The 23,815-nt window shown below is 43.1% G+C and overlaps 1 protein-coding gene across 4 annotated transcripts in view; it reads left to right on the top strand.

The window, feature by feature from the left end:
* vti1a (vesicle transport through interaction with t-SNAREs 1A) overlaps positions 1 to 23,815 on the top strand; it is a 107,471-nt gene that overhangs the window by 53,962 nt on the left and 29,694 nt on the right. For 2 of the 4 annotated variants that reach the window (XM_084040605.1, XM_084040606.1), the window contains 2 exons: positions 14,434 to 14,504; positions 17,678 to 17,750. In XM_084040605.1, the coding sequence (XP_083896731.1) occupies positions 14,434 to 14,504; positions 17,678 to 17,743 (137 nt within the window). In that variant the 3' untranslated portion in view covers positions 17,744 to 17,750. The remainder of the gene's footprint in view (positions 1 to 14,433; positions 14,505 to 17,677; positions 17,751 to 23,815) is intronic. The other 2 variants (XM_084040603.1, XM_084040604.1) reach the window with 1 other exon arrangement.

Here is a 23,815-nt window from a genome sequence, read left to right on the forward strand (position 1 = left end):
ACTGTGACATGACAGCGGCCACAACTTCATGCTCTGTTTGAGGTAGAAAATATCAGTCAAGAGATGTTTACTTTCTTTTTTTTTTTTTCTTCGCAAGCAGGCATGCACACATTTCCCCCCCCCATGTCTGATGGAGTGTACGCGAGTATTCGGTACATGGATATTTGTGCGTTGATGTTGTGTGTATTTGTATATTTGTGTGTGTGATCCTAATGATGCCTTCCTCCTCTATTCTATTGGGCTGTCAGCGCGGTGCTGGTGGCTGTCACCCCCCACCCCCCTTCCAAATCTTGCTGAGATAGGTCATTTTTCAGTGTCAGGAGAGACGATTCACGTTGGCACCAGATAGATCCGGTACACATTGGACTCATTATTCTCCGTTTGCATGTGTCGGCTTCGCGCAGAAATACAAGTCGACGTGTACAGAAGGCTTGAGCTGAAAACCCATAGCACTTCTCAGTGCTTTGTTACCATTAGCCTAATCAAACTGCCGTGCATCTCAAGTGCGGTGTGAAAGAGCTATCCAGGACTTCACACAAAATCATTAGCTGTGCGTTCTTGATTTTTTTTTTTTCTTCTGTTTTATTTTCTCTAACTAACACAGAAATTTGACAGAAATTCGAAAGTGCATACCCTGTAAACAAATACAACACTGTCAGTGTGGGAGACAAATGGAAGGGATGAATGTAAAGGGGGTCCCAGAAGAGAAAGCACATGCAGGATTTACTTCCAGATTTCAACGTGCAACTTTCACGTAATTCTTCATCTTGTATGTTTATTTTTTTGCATTTTTCTATTTATTTCTGGCTTGTTTTTGCCCTCATTCTCTCGTCTCCCACGCTGTTTCTTTTTAGGTCTAAAGACATCACCTCTTTAGCCAGCCTTTCCTCGCTGTTTCTCTCCTTAGTCCCTTTTCGACAGGGTTGGCGACTCTGCGGGTAGACATGTGGCAATGTGGGGTAGGTGGAGGTCAAGGCCTGTGCCCCAGGAGTGTGGTATTTTAATCTGGGCTATTTGTAATGACAGGCCTCCTCTGCGCACACAGAGGAGTGGCAGGTTGAGAGGCTCTGACAGGTTCTAATCGCTGTCAGGAAAAGTAGCTGAAGAATGTGCCAGCTACACCCCCTCCGCTTCCTGTAGATGTTGTCCTCTACTGTCTCTCTGACTTGTACCCCTTAAAGATGAGTGCAGGACTTTTGTCCCTCGCTATTTTGTTGTCTCTTCCCCTCTTTCTTTATTGTAGCTGGCACCCAGGAGCCACTAGTTTAATTCCTTCCTCTTTCCTCCCCTTCCTCTGTTAGACTCCGCCTCCTCTGCTGTGGGTTGTTGTTTCGTTCCTTTGGCAGAAAGACTCTGTCCCGTCTGTTTAACACATTTTTTAGTGTTAAACAAAATCAACTTTTCTCTTACAGTATACACATTATTTAAGACAAGAAGCCCATGCTATTAGAAATCTGTCATATTGTCCTATAAAACCAAAACAAAGAGAGAAAAAAATGAAAATTATATTAAGTTTTATAATTTTATAATTTTCCGGACAGATTTTTTGAAATGCAGAAAATACATGAGCTAGTTTTATTATGATTTAGTATGACTGTAATATAATATGTCAATACCTTTTAAGAAATATATTTTATTATGTTAAACAATAGATGGTGCACACATATAAAGGACTTTAAAGTCAGATTAAACACCATTGATTCTGTTATTTGTGATATTTTATTTGAGTGCATTATATTACAAGTTATTCCTGTACAGATGTTCAACCTGTAGAACGTCGTTTAAAAATGCCAAATAAAAAAAAGTCAAACTAAAGTATCAATGTTGTAAACAAAAAAGTTTAAACCAAAAGTAGAAATTAAAAAAAAAATATCAGGTGTTAGCAAAACAAGTAATGTATTCCCCACATGTGGTATACTATAATACAATAAAGGAAGCAAACAAAAGAGTGCAAACAAACAAAAGGCACTATATTAACTTCATAGATATAACATTGCTGCAGTCAATTAGAAATCAGAATTACAGCAGTATTCTGTAAAGGCTGTGGATGACTCCCAGCTTTGAATGTAACCTAAATTCCCTGTTGTGTGGCTGATCGAAGAGAGATGAGTCCACTCGAAATCAGACTTGAAAGAGAATATCTGAAAAATGTCAGCTTAAAATAATATAGAAAACAAATAAAAGTTGGTTAAGAAACTTAAGGTCCAATAGATTGTAATAGGTGATGCTCTGGCCTCTGTAGTGCTCCATAGTTAATGGGCTCATGTTGGATTAGACTCACCACTCTGTTGAGCTATTTTCATTGAGAGTGCTATTCTTTTTGATTCTGAAGATCTTTTTTGAAACACGTCCCTGCTTGTTTGTTACAGTATTGGTAATAAAAGCGTATATATAGGCAGACACACAAGAGCACATCTTCCTTCCCCCACTGAAGGATTGAACCATCAGCAGAAAAAAAAGTCAAGAATACAAATATAAGTACCTCACAGGAAAAACAAGATGGCCAAAAGAACTTTTCAGGTTGAACACAAACTTGCTGCTCTCCCTCTCTTCTCCGTTGGCACGGGACAAGGATGGCCAGGCTTTGCCCAGGTGCCGTCTGTGCCATTGGCGCTAAAGCGAGGAGAAGCTGGCACACTTTGGGCATGGCTGCGGCCCCTTCTTCCTCAAAGGCTTGCCTCGTCTCCCTTCTTTCCCCTCACGGTCCCTGCTGCTCCATAGCCCAGGGAGCTCATTAGGCCAGACTTCCTCTTCATTTAATCCATTTTTCATAGCCTAAAAAACAGTCCCTGATCTTAAAAATCCTGGCTAATTTAAGCCTGGATGTTGGGGGAAAAGAGTGAAAATATCATGAAAAAAAAGCAGAACCGTGCACGCTTCTTTTTCATATTTCTGATGTCAAAATTAAATGTATTTATAGCGCTATAGTGCTACGTTCAGGATGGGAAGATTCAGAACCAGCATTAATTTGACCAGTTCTTGAACAGAGTTTGAGACCCCAATAGGCAGCATCCTATTCCATCCACTTCCTTTTCTGTTGTCTGCGGGGAGACCGATGTGTTAACTTGGCCTAATGAAAACATTGGTAATAACACGCTCCCTCTCCGTGTTCCTTTAATTATGTATCTCCGACTGGATACCAGAAGGCCCCTGTAGGCTTCCAGCTCCACTTGTTGTGGAAGTGAAGTTTCATTTGTAAGTCGGATCCTGGTGGGGAGGATCTGTACAGCGAAACAAACGTGCTCTCCCTCTCACGCTTGTTCTCTACCCCGAAACTCTCTTGCTCTTTCTCCAACATCATGTTATTCCTGTGGTTTTCAGTTACATATTGATAAAGAGAAACTTGTATATAGATATAGCTTCTTTTACACATGATCAAGTATTAGTATTCCCAGTGTCTTTGCTTCTGCCTTGCTCTTTTCTACCTTTCACATTAGATCCACATAAACACAGGCAAAGTTAACATCCTCAAAAGTTGTCCAAGGCTTTGTCCTTTATCTCGCTCTACGAGGACAAAGCTTTTTTTCCCCTTCCCTCTTGCAGGAAACCATCACAGCATTAATATACCTCCCAGGTATAAAGTGTTGATGAGCGCCTGTCTCCTCAGGCTGACACTTATTGCACCAAAGGTCTCAGAGCAGGGGGGGGGAGGGAGGAAGGAACACTGAGGGAAGAGAGGAAAAAAGAGCTGCTTGCATACCCAGCCAAGGGATGTGGTGGAATTGTTAAGCAGTCTCGGCTGCCCTCTCGTTAGCCTCCGAGATGCCTGGTGACAAAGGTGAGGCGGTGGAAGTTGCGGCGGGTTGAGAGGGGGGGAGGGTCAGTGCCCCTAAGGGTGCTGTGCCATGGCCGTGCCAGGCCAGGACCCTGTGCCACTGTCTCCTGTGCCTTCTCTGTCAGCACGCCCTATGCCCCAGGCCACTGCAGAGAGGGCACACGGGGGGCTGTCACGCGTCGCCCTCAATTACAATCAGGGGATGGCTGCCCACTGTCACGGCTCATATTGCACTTGTGATAGCAGCACTGTGTCATATCTCCCATGCAGATTATGTTTGCTGGCGATGTGCAGCCAATGGAATTTCCCTTCCCTTTTGCAGTCATTCCATCTCCATCATCTGCAAACCTAACGCATGCACCTTAAAAGCTAATGTACTTGAATTGTAATCTCATGTTAAGTTCTTTAATTGCTGTGCTGTTTCATATAATGAGAGCTATCCTTAAATTAGAGCTGTCACACTTGCAGTGTGCTAGTTTCCAATGTATGTCACCGATATCCTCACACAGACTCACAGATCAGTAGGCTCATATATGGTAGCTGTCGATTGCATCTGTTCAAGTTTAAGGTGCCCTGTGGTATTTTCTTGTAAACAAAAGTTTTTACATTCAGCTTTTCTCACCAGAGTTCTGACAAACTTGTTGACTATATTTCCTTTCCCATGGAAAAACTTGCAAAGCTGATCTGGGAGCATCTTGTATGCAGGGTTTATACTCGAGCATGGATACGCTCTCACAATAGAAATGTTGTGAGTTATCGGTGGTTATTTTCTCTTTCGGTTGCCCGGCTGTGTGGACCACACGCTGCTTTGCAAGGAGGGATCCACATACATGTATGTTGATTCAGCATATTAGTTTCTCACTATAGCGTGTTGTAGCCATGCCTGTCGGCCGCTGTTCCTGTCAGTCATGACAGGGTCGCATACCATCATCCCGCCCCTGGAGGGAAAATAACACATAGCCATGGCCAATCTGTGTAAGCAACTTTATGGCAAGATTAGCTTTGCCAGATGGCTTACATTATTCATGAGGGGAAAATACAAATGTTGTGTTATTACAGACTTGATGACACTCTCTGTGCGTCTTTCTCTTTCCCACTATGGTGAAGCTGGCCCCTACCCTATTGTCACCTTCATCTGCAAACTTCAAATAACCCCCCCCCCTAAAAAAAAGAGGAAACAATTTTGTTCAGCAGCTTCAATGACAATGTGTATTGCTCAGTTATAGATTAAAAGCGAGGGACTCGCTTTAAAAGAAAGGGAGCCGAAGACAAAAGAGAGCGACGGGCAGGGGGAGGTTTAAAAAAAAAAAAAACGGGCCAGCTACTGAGTTGACAATTGAGTTTTAATATCGTGTCCTTTATGAATAATTAATTTGATGGTGGCAAGGCCCCTTAGAAGGTAGATTAAATTAGTTCTGCCATGTCTCAAAACTTAGATATGCTTCATTAGTGTGGAAGATGTTGGCAGACGTGTTGGATTTTCACTTAAGGCCGGTTTAGCTAATGATGAGGAACAGGAGACACCTCATCACCCATGTTGTGTTAAATTTATGTCAGTTAACACACTCAGGAGGCTTCCGGAGAATGCCTAGAGGATTGAACAGCTTGGCTATGACTGTGGGTCGTAAAAGGAACAATGTAAAGGAAGCACAAATAAGCAATGTACACTGTACGCAAGAGCTTTGACATGCCCTCGCATGTCGTGTGTATTCACAGTGGAAGCTGACAATAATCCGCCTTCAACCCTGTGGCCGCGGTCATTGTTAAATGAGGCGCATGATGTGTCTCTCTTTTGTGAGTTCCTATTCCGCCTCCTATAATGGCAGCATTATTTTGCTCTTACCAGACGAGGGAAGTGCGTTGGTATTACCCCCAAAGTAAAACACAAACTTCTGTTTGTGCCGGGCAGACACAATGACGCAGTGTTCTGATAACAGACGCCACTGTTGCTCGCTCAAACGAAATTGTCAGGGTACCTTAAGAGAATTTGATGTATCGTCTGCGTATAAGAGGGCAGCTACGCCTTTGGCAGTGAATTGTTAAAAGAATTTAATGCATGCCACAGATACAAACATAAAATGTCGAAGTGATGCTGTAATACAAGAAAGGAGCCTTTTTTTACTTTCAATTCTCCCAATACCTGACAAAAAGGAGGACGAGTGTTTTACTTTCATATCTCTGTCAGCGAGAAAGTTGGAACAAGCCTTTTCTTCCTTTAAGTTAAAGGAAAAAATGATGGTTTTTACAATCTTCTTCTTTGATGTGTACTTTTGGTCATTATTCCTATCAGTTGTGGTTACTCGACAACTTCATTCCTGACATCTGGAGATGCAGAAACAATACAAGTGCTTTCCAGTGAACAATTTTCTCAGGACGAAGCTGTAATTTGATTCAGATATTTGGATATGATGAAGGAACATACACCAACGTTTCTGCTGGGTTGGACAGAATTGGTCAAAAATGGATTCCTGGAAACTTAGGCATGTTGTGTTTTTTTAACTCAAGACAAATAATTGATGTTATCAATGAAATATATTGCAAACTATATGGCAAAGCTAGATACATGATAAGCTGTCACATTGAGAATATTATAGAAAAGATTTAGGAGTGTTTGACCCCAACAAAGGCTCAGCCATTTCCAAGAGCCACAAAAGACCTATTGGAACCACTAGATGCAGGTTTTAGAGGGCAATTTGATATTAATGTGAGGAATGCTTTCACAAGACTATATCGGTAAATTTGCATTAGCATTACATTAACTCTTAAGGTTTTGCTTTATGGGAAATCATCATTTATTCTTTGTATGAATTGATCTTCTACCGAGTCTTGAAGGAAAGTCCAATTCTTTACGTTCCAAAATGTTCCAAAGAAAATGAGCTCCATTCACAAATATTGAACCGGCCTCTGCGGTGCAACCTGTCTCTCTGCTCTTCAACACTTAGCCCCGCTCTCTGCTTTTTTGGTGGTGTTTTGGGAGCTCTTCTTCAGCTCATGAGTATTAATGAATTCAAAGTTTGAGGAAAATAATCTTTAAGTGTTTCCAACTGTCAGATCCTGTCAGTGCAACCACTTCTAATGGCCTGCGCCTTCCATTCAGGCTAATGTTTGATGTCTCGCTTTCATGCCCTCCTTTTTCTCCTTCGCTAAATTGCTGCCGACAGTCCTGTGTCCCCACAGATTGTTTGTTTGTTTTTCCGACCACGCTTGTTTTACATATCGTCGACGTAACGAGGATTCATTTAGCGTGCTGCTAATGGGGGGAGGGAGGGAGGGAGGGGAGCGGCCCGGTGCTTTCTTATATTCAAATAGGATGTGATCACGAGTCGAGGCGACAATCTGTTGTGCCCGAGGAACATGTTGGACTTTTGAGAAGCCTCCAAAGCGATGCCAAAATCCTTTTCCAAAAGCGGCGCCTGATTTTTCAAGTCCAAACGACTCGTCGGAGAACAGCTGGGCAGGAACAGTCGGGCTCCGCGCGGCGTCACATCCTCGTCAGTTTGAACAGGAGTGGCGTGCAAGCATTGATGAAGACGGTGGAGGGGCTCCTTTTGTGTGCACTGATGTTCCCATCAGTTCTAACGTCTAACAGTGGGGCCGGGTGGGCGAATCCAACAAAGCACATTTAACAAGTTATTTCATTCATTAAGCGACGAGAACCTATCATCAGTCGGTGTGTCGGAAAGTGCTAAATGCTCCTAGCACAAAATAGAGGGATGCTCCCAACAGGCCTTGTCAAAACATGCAAATGAGCTTGACGCCCCGTCCGATTTTGACAAACATAATTAAGGTGTTCCAATTCGGGACATGTTAATAAAGAAGACTGCAGGCCTCCCCCAGGTCTTCACTAATCATAAAGCCTTAAAGCTTTGTGTGTGTGTGTGTGTGTGTGTGTTTTTCTCCTCATCTCCCGTTTTATTGGATAATGAACTGTTATAGGAGCGTTAGATCTCCTTTCGCAGTCTTCCGTTGAGTTTGAGGAGATAGGCAGGGAAGAGCTGCCCGAGGTGTGGTGTTGTACAGATAATTAAAAGGCAAGAAATTTGTGTTTCACTCTTTGATCTGCCTGTCAACTTTCTGATTAGAGACGTGAAAGCCTTTTAATCAACAGTAATGTGATGATTAACGCTCCTAAAGTGTTGAAAATGAATCAGAGGAACGTCAAGTTTCCCTCTTTTTTCTTCCCTCCTCCTCTCCATATCACTCCCCGAGACCATTTCTGATGAACTGGCAAACTTTTCTCCTCCGTCAGTTCCACTAGCTGCTGTTAAATCAGATGTGTTTGATTAAGACCAACTGACAACTTGTTTTTTCTCCTACATTTTAGCCTCTCTTGTTTTGGCATCATTGGCGGAGCTCAAATTTGCTTCATTGTGTTTGTCTTCTGAATCCAACAGAATATGCTTCTATTCATATTTCGACAAAAGGTGTTTTGTATTTTTCAAAACCTTGGCCTTCAGCTTAGATATGGCCATAATGTTATTGCATTGCTCATTTGCTGCGGCACCATCATTTAAACAACAGCGGATAATAAAATCACATTATTTAAGTTGCAGCACTTAAAATCTAGTTTTATTATTTAGGCTGACTGTGGTTGAATTAATATTGACTTTCTAGTATTTATTTTTTTTGTATCATTTTTTATTCATGTACTATTTAAAAAATATATATTTTAGTTGCAATGTGGCCAGCACTATTGTGTGACACAAATGTCACCACTATGAATAATGCATACACAAATTAGCTCATTCAGAAATGAGTTTCAATTCATTTTTTTTTCAATTCTCAGGAAGTTTAATCAACACATAAAAAATCACTTTCCCAGCACTGGAAATGGAATTAATAAGTCTGCTCTGTTTGAGCTTCACAATTGACCAATCGGGGGGGAATAGGTGTATAGGCTGACCAGCCGTCTGTAGAAATTCCCTGTTTTTTAATTGAAGACCTCAAGAAATGCTCCTTCCCACACATTGTTGCATGTGCGGCAATCACAGTAAGCGCCCAAGTCTATTAGTTTTCATTTGGATGGTTCAGTAAGACTGGTTGATTAAGTCCAGGCAATTTGCTTGTAGGAACCCTCATTCTCCACTCACTCCACCCCTCCTGCTTCTCGGCCCGTTGTCGTTCAGGTTAATTTAATCTGGTTTCTTAGAAGTTTTTTAACACAATAGCTTTGTGGCTGTCTCGATGCCTTGGCTCAGCTGTAGTTTATTATCTTTGCATACCAATTCTGCTCGACTAACTGTATTAGTAATTACAATAAACAATAAATATTGTCCTAGCATAGTTTCTATATGGGAAACAATGTAACATATGAGTGGCCATGTTCGAGTATCCGCATCTGTGTCCGCAGGGACGTGTAGGTTTGGGTGATGTCATAAATGTAAAACAAGCTATTCTTTTCCGAGCCTCATCAATTCTCATTGAATGACAATGAAAGGGACTTTGCTGTTAAAAAAAATGGAAATCTGGTGATCTGAGAATTTGAGGTTAAGGTGAAGAGAAAAGGGGGGGGAGCTCAAATAGAAGGAAAATACAGCTTTCAGTTCTCCGCCCCGGCTCAGCTTTAAACAAATGGTTCTATTACCAGCTGCTCTCCTACAGGCCCGGTCATTTATACCCATTAAACTTGCGTCTCATCACCCATAAGACGCTCTTGCGTCCCTCCATCCACCAATTGTCTATAATCAGCCATTTAAAACAGCATTGGAAATTTCTTTTTTTGCGCCTTGCTTCGGTCTGACGGACAGGCAAACGAGCTGGGAGGAGGAGGGACGGGGGAGGAGAGAGGGATATTTTCTATGGAATGATGAATAGGCCAAGTTGAGTGGCTGACTAACTGAGATCTGTCTTAATCAGAAGTGATTTGTCAGAACAGGAGCTCTGCGGGGTCAGGGCGCAGGCAATGAATAAAACAGAGCCTGGCGGAGTGAAGAAAGGCCCCAGAAATCCACCCTGACTGCCCACCGCCGCTCATACACATGCAAGGGGAAGGGCCGATGCATGGGCTAAGTCAGGAATCAGGATGGACCGGCTCTGCTTTCTCCTTGCCCAGAATATTTCTTGTTTTTGGCCTTTTAAATGCTTAGACTCTGCTTGTGCCTCACCTAGCCGATGCAGTGTGCTGTTAAAGATCTTAATTTTGAAAAGGACAATACACTCTCATGACACGCATGTTGACTCTTCATTAAACCATTTTTTGTCCTGTTAAATAGCCGTTTTTTGCTTTTATAAGTAACCTGTCAAAACATCGGCGAGCACCCCCTCCAATGCTACATGCCCCCTCCAACCTAGCAATCAGCACCTCTTTATTTTGAGCTATAGCTCGGTACGAAGGTGCTAGCCTTATGGCCTGTGGGCTCAGCATTACAAATACATCCCAGCGTGGGTACAACTCTGATGGTGATGAAAGTATGTCACCAGGCAGTTGTAGACTTGAGAAGTCCTTAACAAAAAAAGCTTCTCTGGAAGTGCATAGACAGGTAACTTTATTCACCTGGGAGTCACAGGCGTATAAGTTGCCTGCTCCGCTGTGTGTGTGTTTGCGTGCGTGAGAGAGAGACAGAGTGATAGAGCGAGCTTGACAGTAAGAGAGAGGGAGATAATGTATGGTCTAACATTTATCAGGCTCCTCCTCGCTTCCCCCCTGAACCCTCCCATGGGCTCCCATACCCCGTTTGTTGGAGTGTGTGGCTTGTGTCCGGATACAAGTGTGTGTGGTAACCTTCAAAAAGTGGTCTCAACTGCTTAATGAAAAGGAGCTGTGCTGAGCCTCAGAGCACACCGCTGTCAGGTCTTGTACCCTTTCAGCTCTGGGGACGGAGGGAGCAAGGCAAAAAAAGAGAAACAGAAAGAAAAAGCGCATCACAGAAAGAGAGAAAGGGCCCTTAGACAGTGTGTAACTGTCCTGAAACAGCTCCTGTAAAATAGATGATGCCTCCAATTAAATGTGTCCATGGACTGGAGAAAGTTGAAGGCTGTGGAGGTTTGAATGGTATCAGAATTGTTGCCCTTCCGAGCCGTATTGTCCTCAGCCAGGCTCGGCAGACATGAGCAGTTTAGGATATTTCTCTTTTACACAGAATTAGAAGTAATTAGTTGAGCCTTTTCTTTGGAGCAGCCGACAATAACAAAAAAAATAAGGAAACCTTGCTGTTGTTGGAAGTATTCAAGAATAGGGCTGCAACTAACCATTAGCTTCTTTATCGATTAATCTGCCTTTTATTTTCACTGTTAGAAAAAGGTCAGAAAAATGTGAAAGTTAGTGGAAAACACAGTTTCCTGAAGCTGAAGATAACGTCATCATATTGTCTATGTTGTCCAAACAACCATCCATAATCCAAATATTTACAATTTACTGTCATGTAAGGCTATAGCAAACATACGATTGTGAGCTGGGACTCGGGAAAGTTTGTCATTTTTGCTTGAAAAACAAGCGTTTGCCAAAATAGTCGCTGATCATTTTTCTGCTGATCGATTTATTGCAGCTCCACCCAAGAGTCGAGGCCAACGGAAACGTTTCTCCCCAACTGTGTTTGGCTCGTTTCGTCGGGCTGATTCTACACTAGTAAAGTTAATCGTCCAGTGATTTATATTTTCCATCCAACACACCATTTTTAGCCAAATGATGGAAGTGTGGAGCTGAGATAAAACAGAGCCGGACCGTGCTACGTGAGTTGTGCGTCTTAATTCCAGACGTCATTTCCCCCCCTCAACCTAATTTGTGCCTTCCACTTTTCTATACTAATTGATTTCTACAGTTACATTAGAGGAATGAATTGAATTTGGGCTCAGTGGTGCTGGTGCGAGTGTAATGTAATGGAATAATGGGCTTGTTAAATGGACCTTTGGGGATGGGGGGGGATCTTTAACAAGCGAGTCAGAGCAAGGCCTGTGGGCCAGGGTTATTTAAATTGTTAATAGCTGCTTAAACAGGAGGGGAATATTTTAAACACTAACGAGTAACAAGTCCGGAGCATTAACACTAAATTAATTCTCCACTCCTGCTTTGTTTTTTATCAATTGTATATTTCCCTAAAACATGTTTTTTTCCCCCACATTTATTTGGTTTTGTGTAAAGGTGCCTGAATATTACACACCAACACGCAATTTGAAGCTCCCAAAAAACTTCCCACATCAACACGAGCATCAATATTATTACTGGAGGGACCAGTTTACTGTGTTTTGTGTGTTTTGGGTGGAAACTATCTAACCTTTCATTATTCCTTTTTCTGTTTTCAACTCAATATTTTGCACCATTTGTTGCCCAACAAGTTATTTTCCCCCGGTAACTAATGAAGCTTGACACAGACCACTGGACAGCAGGATTTAAATGAGACGAATGGAAATGTAGATACGTGCCAGAGAATGACTAATGCAAGCGAAGATCCACGATAAAGGCAATAAACACCATGCATTCCCTCAGGAGGCGTTCAGTTCACCCCTAATAGCTCAGTGTGGTGGGAGAGGGGATCTCTCGTCATTCTCTGAAGGGAACGATGAGAGATTTTGGAAGACTGGGGGAGAGACCTTGATGTCCACTCAGCCAAGGAAAATGTTTATCTTAACAAGCCGTGATGAAACTCTTTTACATTTTTTTACACAACCCTCATTCTGGAGCTCCTATTGAGAAATCTGCCTTCGAGCACATGTCTACGGTGACATCCAATTTGTATTCTTCTTTATTAGTCGTAATTTGCTTACCACATTGTGCGATGACTATTTGACCGTTTATGAATATGTCCTTCTGTCTGTAGAAAGGTCTCCCTCTTGAACAAGCATAGAGAAATAGTATAGTTTCCAAATTTTTCTTCAGCCGCTGTTAACGTTTGTCAAGGGTAAATCATTCACGTGTGTAGAACACAACGGAAAACCTTGGGTTCATATCATTCTTTAGATAGCACCAGCACCCTGATACTCGACAATAGACAGAAACCTGAATCCACTCTGGTCCCATTCTTGTCCACTGAAACGTATCTTCTCTCCAAGGCTATTCATCATTTCTCCTAGTTTTTTTTGTTCCCTAAATGTTCATGAAACCATGATGGTCTTGCAAAACATACCTTACATAGAATGTGTGTAATGAGTGCTGATGGCTCAGTCTAAGCTACCATAGAAGGCCCTTTCTCCTGCTACCTCATCCATCTTTTCTTTTTTTTTTACATGGTAAACCTTTCCAATAATGCACTCGCCATCAAGAAAAAAAAACAACTCTGCCGCCTCAGTTCTTGTCACACTCATTTATTTAAAAAAAGCCACAGCGCTGACAGAGATGGATAGATGTGCTTATTTGTCTCTTTAACAGAAGATTCCTGCAACAACTCCCTTCCTGTTTATCCCTTGTTCTTCTCCAACGGGGGGGACGGGGGAGGGCTTGTATTTTTATGGTTATTAATACCTGCACTCAGTCTTTTAATCTGCCCTATTTGTCACATGTGACTGTCTGACTGCACTGTTTAATCTGGGTATCCTTCAATCTGTCTCGTCACAGATTATAAATTAATGAAGGCAGGAAGAGACACATTTGAGTCACTTACAGTGTAGGGGGTAAAAAGGGAGAGGATGAATGGGAGACGAACGTCATTCATTTGACAGAGCTCGCTCTTTTTATTTCTACTTTCCCCTGATCCCCTTCCTCTGTCTGCCTCTCTCCCTCTATCGTTCTCTCTATTTCTCTCCCTCTTCTCTTGTTTAGCTGCCAGATGTAGCCCATTTTTTTTTTTTTTTTTGCACCGCTCCCCCCCCAAACAGGCGCTCAGCACGTGGGCCCTTTGGTGTGCGGCACCTGTGTAGTGTAATACAGTCAGCAACTGCGTTGTTTATTCCGGATTTGTTTGGTGCGCTTGAAAGCCCGTCTTTGATCCATGCAAAGATTCTTCACTCCTTTTCCTTTTTTTCCCTGATTCATCCTCAGCCTCCCTCATTTTTAAACGCTAATGCTGGAGCAGTATGGTTACATTGATGGCAGCAGTGGGTATTTGGGTGGGGGGGGGCATCTTATTTGGTTTATCTGGGAGTTTTTTTTTGCTTTCTTTTCTCATTCCTAGCCCAAGGGACAGGAAAATGACAGTGACCACTGACAAGCTTGTCAGGTGCCTTGCCGGGGATGTTTTATAACTGTGCGTTAATGTGTTTACATCTCACGACTCACGAGAGGCATTTAAAAAAAAAGGGTGGCTTAATGAATATTGCATTGGGTGAGTGGACCCCACTGGCAGGCTGGATGCTGGGGTATTGTTGCTTTGGATTTGTTGCCTGTGTAGTAAAGCAGTTTAAGAAGGTAAAAATACAAAAAAAAACGTTAATATTCTACGATTGACACGTCTTCTAGACAGCATTATCTCTCTACACTAGTTAGGAGAACATTTTGCACGATGACAGCAGAGAGCTCTCTTTATTAAAAAATACTAAATTTCACATTATTCCCATTTATCGTGAGACTTAAATGAGAGAATGAAAATAAAGTGTTTATATTTATGACTAAGAAATCGTCCTACTGCAGGTATTCCTAGAATATAGATATGAAATCCTTTCCTGTACAAGCAAAGCCATTCTCCATTCTTTCCTCTTCTTTTTTTTTTTTGCATTGCAATATGCAAAAAAAACCAAAAGAAAACAACCAACCACACACTCTACTCATACTGCACCTGTTTCTCTTACAGAACAAGTGGGTCAGGAGATTCTCTCCAACCTGCATGGTGACCGTGAGAAGATCCAAAGAGCCAGAGAAAGGGTGAGTACGCACTTTCCACCCGCACACACTCGTCTGTCTATTCCAACAAGTGTTTGCGAGACCGTAAAGGCGTTTACAGCTGGTTGGCAACAATGAAAGCGTTCCCCCACTTTCGGCACGGTTTGCCAAGCAAACGACACAAACATGGCACACACACAGTCTTGGGTGTGCCTACATGTGTGCACACACACACACACACACACACACACACACACACACACACACACACAAAATTGTATTGCCAAGGTCGTTAATATGCGTATCAAGTACGTATTGTTAGTCAATGTCACCTCACAATGGGAATGTTTGTCTTCTGTTTAATTACAGGATAAATGTCGTGCATGACATGCACTGTAATTAGCTCGATCGTGGCTACATGTTGTTGGTACCTGTCTCTGAGATGTCCCCACTTTCCTTCCTTCCTCCTCGGCCTTCCTTCCTCACCTACCCTCCTTTACTTCTCAGCACTCTTCTCCAGTTTCCCCTCACTCCATCCCCCCCCTCTCTACCCCAATCCTTAGCCCTGCTCCTCCATACATGTAACAGTTAGGCAGAGACAGAAAAAGACCAAACACAGGAAGGGGGCCCAGCACTGACGGCACCCTCTTAAAGACCACAACATGGCAGCGGGCCTTGCACAGGGCGATTTCAAAGGAAATCAAACATCTCCTTTCAAAACGGTCCGCAGTGTCTACTGAGAGTACCTGCTTTCTGTTTCTTTTGCCTTTTCTCTCTCTCTCTCTCTCCCTTCTTCCCATGAGTCTTCTTTGCTGAACCCCCCCACCCCCTCCAACCCCAACCACATGTACACAAATGCGTGTGCACACTCGAGAGGGCTTTAAGGGCAGTTTGTGGGGCAAAAAGTAAAAAGAAATCAAGATGTAAAGACACAGGATGGAAGGGCAGGTTAACAGTTTATGCACTCTCTCTTGCACACTCACACACACACACAAACAAGCCCCTATGCTCAGCAGGGGGTGTGGCCTTTTGTTTTGCTTTTATGGTACAAATAGAAGTCAATGGAAGGTTTCGACACTGGGTCAAAGCAGTGCACTTCCAACTCAGAATCACAGTGGGGTGAAGAATGTGATTTAACAGTTCTTCAGGCTCGATCATACAGCTACTCTGGGGGGGACGTTTTAATATGTATTCCCTTAAATTGTTATTTATTTCTCAATCAATAGTTCCACAATATAACATTATTAATTTGAGTTTATGAGTCACTTATTACACAATTTGTGTGCACAAATTATTACTATCTGCTGCGATACGGATCCAGAGGCTATTTTCAACTTTACATGCAAATTTGGTTTATTTTACAATAACGCCAACAGAATATGCATGGGTTTTAATCCCAGAAAGCGAGCCGGGGTGTCTTTGCTGCAATGTTCTGTTTTGAACTGTACTTTACGAATGAATCCCCCTCCATGTAGGCAACCACAGTTAATTTTACTTTTCACTCAAGTGTACTCAAATATCCGTTGGTTTCCATTTCAGGCTAAGAAGGAAAGCATGGGATTTGGTGAGGGGCTTTCGAGAAAGAGAGTGGAATGGAAAGAAGGAATGATTCAGAGAGGGATGTATTTTGGGAGAAAGTGTGAAGTATCTAGGGGACAGATCTGTGGGTAGAGGCAGACATCAGGCAACTGCAGGACTTGTTGTCTTTGCCAGAGGGCCCATACCCCAGGTCCCCCACCTCCTACCCTGTACCACATGTATCCTTGGCTCTCGCAACCTGCATCGCACCAATCCAGGCTGCCAGAGGGCAGAAAGGAAGGATGCAAGAAGAGGGAGAAAAGTAGCAGTAAAGGAGGGGTGGGAAGAGAGGGGCGGATTGAGAGATGACTGCGAGATGAGCAAGAACAAATAGGAAAAAAAGAGCGATTGCTGGAATTGCAGGGAAGAGAAGGGTTTGAAGAAGAGGTGCGAATGTGAGAAATTAAAAATAGAATAGAATTCAGTATAATGCACTGATGAAAACACACGGAGTGAGAGTGGCTTTATTGGGAAAGCGGGTTATTATCTCAGAGAGAGACGAAGACGACGAATGACTCCCTGCTGACTCCAGAGAGAACCTCTCCGCAAAAATTCCTCCCCACATTCCCTCATCCTATAAATGCGACTACAGGTAGATGTTAGTGGCAGCTCACTCAGTGCCGTGTCGGCATTTTTTCTTCCTTTTTTTTTTTTTTTCTAGTCACACTCGCACCTTGTTTGCAACATCTCTGCCAATTCCTTTTTCCCCAGTGAAAGTGCCTACACATGATAAGAGGATGGAATGAAAAACATCTCCCTGACCTCTTAGGAGGGGAAAAAAAAGACAGAGAAAGAAAATAGAGAAGATGGAGCAAGAGAAAAGAAAATATTCAAGGCAATTAGGCCTGAATAGCTATGTTCATTATTTCAAGGGTGCCTTCAAGAGCTTCGTGTGCTTGCCATGTACATCAACAGTAAAGGGCCCTTCTCACTATTTGACTATTCTAGTGTTTGCTTTGCAGCAAGATGAGCAGAAGGCTATCGGAATGACACGTCCTCCGAAGTTGGAATCTGCTTTTGCCTACGTGTTTGAACTTGCAGAGATTTTCTCTTGTATAAAAACACTGCTAATAATGACTCTTGTCAAAAGACTCGGGTATCTAAATGTTACGCTACGTTCGGTTGAATCTTGCAGCTTTTTGAAAGGGATCTAAAGGGTATATTTAGTCGGAGTTTGTCTCTAGACAGGTGAACCCGTAACCTAAAGGTAAAAATAGCAAACGTCTCATCAAAGGAGCTCTGATTCATCCCTCTAGCTTGCCACCAACGACTTTGGGCGGAAGGATGACGTGTCGAACTTTAGAGGTGCCTTCTGGAATTGCCCTTGAGCAAGGTGCCTTGCCTTGAGGCCAGCAGTACGAGGTTGCGGAACAGTACAGCCTTGCACAACATCACAGTACTACTGTAAAAACTGCGATGACTTTAATGTTGCAACACTTGTTCTGATATAAGATGCAGTGTGTTCATTGCCTTTCCTTCCTCACGTCTTGTTTGTCATTGTACAATGATATGATTAATGGTTGGACAGTTGTACACTCACTCTGGTAATTTAGACTTAAATTGTGTTAAATACTTGAAAATCCTTTGATCAGAATGTAAACTAAAACCTGTGTTTCACCGGTTCTGCCCCCCCACAGCTGAGAGAAACAGACGCCAACCTGGGCAAGAGTTCCCGTATCCTTACCGGCATGCTGAGAAGGTAAGCGGCAGGTACGGACCTTGTTTCTGCAACTCTGTGTGTTTCACGCTTCACCTTTAATTCCATCATAATTAGATCAGAATAAACAATCTTTCTATTTATGATTAGTTTTAAACACGGCGTCGCTTTTCCAGAGAACACAGGCCGAGACGGATAAACAAACAAAAGAACACCTCACTAAACAGAAGAATGAATTCAGCACATTTACATTTTAAAAGGAATATTATAGTTGAAAATGCAATCCGTCACACCAGTAGCCACTATAGTTGTGTGTGTTTTTTTTTAAAGGTCATGTATCTCTAATTCTGATTTCTAAAGATTCTAATCAGTTGCATTTATATGACACTTACTGTACGCCTGAGTGGAAAACAAACCGTGTGAATGGCTGTTTTGTTACACACAATAGCATTGGTGTTAAGTGCCTGGGTAGACCGAGAAAAAGAGTGGCCCAGCTTTGGATCCTGCAGAAAAAAGGCTGGAAAAGACAAGCGTGCACTGTACATGTCGCCATTCTTTTCTTCTCTTCGCCGTTTTGTTTTTCACAAAATGCACTTACAACCCATATCCAACTTGCACCCTTTGTCTCTCCCTCGCCTGTTCATGCACAAGACAGCCCCCAACAATCACACAAACACGAGCATTCACACGCACATAGTCCTTGCATTATCTTATGGACTCACCACCTAAAACACTCACACACGCACACACACACACACACACACACACACACACACACACACATAATGTCTTGTCACATCTCCATTTTATAAAGTGCCTGTGTGCCTACCCCTGAACCGTGACGCCACGGTTTTGTTTCTCGCTGCCTCTTTCTTGTTTCATTTTTTCCTTCTCCCTGTCGCCCACTGTGGATTTTGATTAAGAGTAATATGTAAATGACACCGACTAAATGTAAAATCCTGGGGCCAGGAAGGAAGTGTCAATTGAAATAGATGCTTCAGTGCCCGTAGACAATTTGGAGGGCGGTGCACAGGGCGGCCGGCAGTTACTAGAGAGGGAAGGCCTGAGAAGGGCTGGGACGCCGACTGTAACCAATATTTCTGCATATGTCTCCATTTTGTCAAGTCTGATTATGGGAAGAGGGGGGAGGATGGGGGGGGAGGTCAGCTCGCCTGACACGTCACCCTAAGCTGTCCAGAAATCATTCATCATTCCCTCCTCCTTCCCTCCGCCCCCCTCCGGTGCTGAAGTAAATAACACACTTATTTCAATATTATCATATTAATGTTAAAGTTCAGCTGTCACCTAATGGGAAGACTTAATCAGACGTAGCATTTTAAGATGCAAGCTGCCACCCCCCACCTCGTCCTCTTCAGCCTCCTCTCTTGACGTGCCTTTCCTCCTCTGGTTAGCGCCCCGCTCAAATCAGGATTTATGAGGGCCTTACAAAGTGGGGGCCCGGCTGCGAGCCTCTCCGACTACCGCCTGCCTTTCTGCTTGATGGGAACAGCACCGCATACACCCCCCCCTACCCCCCTGTTATTCTTTAACAAAAAGTATTTTATTTTTTTGCTTTCTTCGCTGTTTGAATAAAAGGAAGTGTGTTTTGTTGTAAGCTTGTGGGCTGGAAACGTCAAATCTGAAGTCATTTATAACCAGCGATGGAGAACTGAGAGCGAAAAGTAAGTTCAGAATGGTTCAATGATCCCCCCCCTCCACCCCCCTTTTAGACAATTCATCCTCATTTCCCCGTTCATTTCCTTATTTGCTCCTCCGGCTTCTTCTGCTTTTTGATTAATTGTGTGCGGTGTCAGAGCAATTGTAGTTTCCTAACATTCTTGTGAGGGTTGGGGTCTTTCTCTACTTGTTTGTCTCTGCTATAGAAGTAGTGTATTGCTTTAGGTAAAGTAGTATGTAAATAACTTTACAAACAGGCCAGTGAGTGAAGTAAACACGCCTTGTTGTGTTAGAACATCTGCACACAAACCTGATGTGGACACAGATACTCGTGCACAGACGCCATCATTTGTTTAATAAAGTGTTTTTGTTGTAAAGCAGCAATTAGCTAAATGTAAAAGCCACTCTATTAGATTTTTGTCCAGGCCAATCATTTAGAAATATTGTTTTATATCAATAACAGAAAGCTTTTCCGTGCAAATGCACAAATATTGCAAGTTGATTCATGAACAGTCAACACGTTGACTTTGATCCATTATCAGACAAATAGATCCAAAGATAAATGGTGTCCTTTTTTCCCACTGTTGGTATAGATCATGTTTTTTTAAAATTCACACATCTTCGTTTGTCTTTGTGGTCCGGGGGTTTCACCACGGCTGAGGAACAATTAGACACTCATTAAGCGTGCTGTCAGGGTTCAAGAGAAGCCAATTAACTTAAAGACTCTGTGAATATCACTTATTGTGAGAAACATCCAGAAGCACACACAACTCAGATAGTTGTTGCTTTGTTTGAAAATGAATCTTAACAAACGTCTCACTGTGAAACTCACCACCGCCGATCGGGGTAATTACTATGTCACACTGTGTGAAGTTGCTGTTGATTGGCCGGGTTGTGGTCGATGACAAGTCTCAAGCATACTGCAGCCTGAGTGGATGTCAGTGGTCTAGTGGTGGACGTCCAGGGCATCCGTTCTAAGTTAAATTTTAATTCAATTTTCTGAAATCCCCCTGGGTATTAATTATAACTGTGACAGGCACAGTGATCCTAATGAGGTAGAAAGGCAATCCTGATATATTAATATCTGATCATCAAATGATCTATTATCATTCCATTTAGTTCTTGTTTAGCACCATCGCCACTCCCTTTGTACCTCAAAGAAAATATTTTATTATTCAAATAATATTGTGTTTCTAGTTTATTTGTCCTGATATTATTGTATACATTAATATTTGTTATATTAGGGAACACACTGTAATCTAACAAGCAGGTACTCATCTGCGTCTTAGAATAGAAACTCACCAGTCTTAGAATATTCTTAATTCAGGTAGTGAGCATTTAATCTCCAAATTAAATTGTTTTTTTCTTTGAAACTTGATCAGGCTCACAGATATTAGCTGGACTCTAGTGGCAAAGAATTAGTGGATGTAGTGGATGGTCTTCATTGCCAACCAATTTGATGTATAGTTGTGTAGGTTCGGTACATCTGCATTGAGACGTGGTACGGCCCACCGTGTGGATCACCACCCCTGAAGACACAGACTTTCTGATAAGGCATCTGTTGTTGGTATGGCACACTGACACTGTCGCTTTTCGTAAATACAAAATGGCCCTGTGAATGTGGCTGGAGCCTTCCCACTGCTATTCAGAGCATCCCGCTCACCGCGGTCGGATCAGTTGGGAACAGAATGCGACTCCAGACCCAGTTAGGACCACTGGGGCCGCTGGCAGCTTCACGGAAGGAGGGGGCACAGTGAAGGGCAATGAAGCTGGGAGGACGAAAAAGAGGGGAGGGTGGAGGATGTATATTTTGAAGCAGAGGGGTTGTCTACGCTCGCTGGCAGCTGATCCCACATGCAGGTGGTCGACTCAGTCGCCAGACAGATCAAAAAGTCAAGGCCCCGGGTGGACCTCCCTTTGAAATGGGAATGGGGCCTAGATATCAGACAGAAAACATAAGCAAGCTCCCAGCCACAGAACAGCTCCATATTCATGGCCGGGACTGGCAGTAGCGATGGGCAGGCAAGACGGACAGAGCCTCAGCCTTCAGAAGAGGACTCATGCACACTCTGGACACTGATTAAGAGATCAGCCCATGAGCCGGGGTGAGGAAGATGCAGTCGCTCGCAGGCCGATGCAGCCACGCTGTTACCAAAAAACACTGACTTCCTCTCTTGAGATGCGTCCTGACAAGCTGTCTTAATGTGCAGCCCAGTTCATTTCTCTGATTTCCCTCCGTATCTACCTGTGGCAAGTTAAGAGCAAATACAGTACGGCTAAAAAAAAGAACAAGCCCCTGAGTCCTGTTATACTTTTGACCATTCACTGAAATTTAGATTAAACCTTTCCTCGTTTGCTTGACCCACTAAACCCACATGTGAACAATGTCTAGAGCTAAATGCCCCAGAAGAGCATCTGTAGAGGGGGTGACTTTCGGTTCCCTAAGATCTATAAGTTTTGCCCCTGTCCTGTATTATTGGCAAACATATACTCTCTGTGTGTGTATCCGTCTGTCTGGAATATTAACTACTGGGATATGTAGGTCACATAATTAATGGAATCCGACTCTACCAATGAGCTGTGGTGGGATCGGAGTCTTGGGGCCCTCTTGAAGTCTTGTTATGAAGTTGAACAAAAAGATTCGATTTTTTTTAATTGAAGCTGAAAGATGGGGCAGATTGCAGTTCAGATGTTTTCTTCCTCCCCTTTCATTTTTGTTCTCTCCTTCTTCTATCTTTTCATTTATTTATTTGTGTTGCCCCTGTTTTAGGCTATGAAGAAGCAAAGGGAAAGAAAAACGTCATGACAACGTGACGGGGTCAGGAGAGTCAGCTTTCTGACACTTTGCCCCACCATTACACCTACCGTCACATGCATTTACAATCCTACACACCACCATGCATTTCCTCTCGTCATCAGCGTGTATGGAGTACACTCCATATCTATGACATTGTGTAAGACACATGCCCTATTTTACATTCCATTTTACTTTGTTTTACAGCTGAACTCATCACAGTAGCCTTGGACGAGCGTCGTGTTATTCCTGTCCCGAGAGTGTCAGATCACTCCCGGTGGATCCCGCTCTCTCTGATCTCCTCTCCGTGTTGCTGCCACGATAATTCCGTGTACTACATTTAAACACATTCCCTTTGCTTTGCAATTTGTTCAGCCTGGCATCATTACCACCCCTCTCAACCCCCTGCCCCCCCATATTGCAGCGTCCCTCCGGGTCAGTCCTATCCCTGGCCTTTTCTGCCCCCTCCAGGGAAGCAGTCTGTGCTTTTCATGTCCAGTCTGTTTTTTTTTTTTTTATTCTGGCAAAGGAGCAAAGTGCCAAAGCATGAATCGTATCTGCCCCTCACCGCAAACCTTAGTTAAACTTTATACACGTCAAGTTGAGCGCAGCTGTTGTGTGTGTGTGCATATTGTGGGTATGTTCCGTGGATTTAGGATATTGTGTTCGCCCGTAAAGTTATTTGGTGCTGTCGGCTGACAGGCAAATAGTACTGGAAGACCTTGCTGGTCTTTGAGGCACATTTTCTTGAGCAAGAACAGCAGATTAAGTAAATTTATCATCCTCAGACGGACATCTCTACGGACAGACTGCTCTAATTTCTAACGATGCGGACGTTGTCGTTACTGCATAATCCCAGTATAGTATGTGCATCTTGTCTGCTGTTGTCTGCAACCATCGACGTAGATATGATGGAGTTCATCAGGGCTCTTACCTTCACTGTTTGGGTGCAGGGACCAGAATAATCCAGAATAATCCAGAGACACAGAGATCAGATAACTGCATGACATATGAGATTTTACACAGTATTTTCAGTATTGGAGTTTTAGATTGGAAGTATCTCCTTTGAACGTATCCAACAACAGGGCATCTTATACTGAGGGGGCTGTTTTATTGTGACATTGTTTTATTTGCATCAAGTCATTTTTCTACTTTTTCAGTTTTGAATGTCAGATAAGTGTTGTGTCTGGAGGGGGGGAGACACTTTTTAATGTTTCTGTGTGTGTGTGTGTGTGTGTGTGTGTGTGTGTGTGTCTGTGGCTACAGGCTGCTGCTGGGAGAATGACAGGGTGCGCCTCAGCCTCATTACTCACTGCTCCTGAGCCAAACAAGCACCACTGCCACCTCTCTCTCTCTCTCTCTCTCTCTCTCTCTCTCTCTCTCTCTGTCTCTCTCTCTCTCCGGCTTTATCGCTGTCTTTTTCTCTCTTTCTCCACCTCGCCCATTAGAGAGTGCTGATGGGACGTTTTTTGCAGAAAGGAAAAGATACACACACACGCGCACACACAAGCCTCGGCTGCAGAAGAAGGGGTTGTTGACAAGGGCAAAGACGTGTTGTTGTTTTATATAAGGGATGCATTTGTCTGGTGAGGATTGACTCGCTTAACTGGCTGCCAAAGATCCCTTTTTCTCCCTACATGCCTCCCT

This window comes from Eutrigla gurnardus (genome assembly GCF_963514095.1).
Source record: "Eutrigla gurnardus genome assembly, chromosome: 22".
Taxonomy (NCBI): Eukaryota; Metazoa; Chordata; class Actinopteri; order Perciformes; family Triglidae; genus Eutrigla; species Eutrigla gurnardus.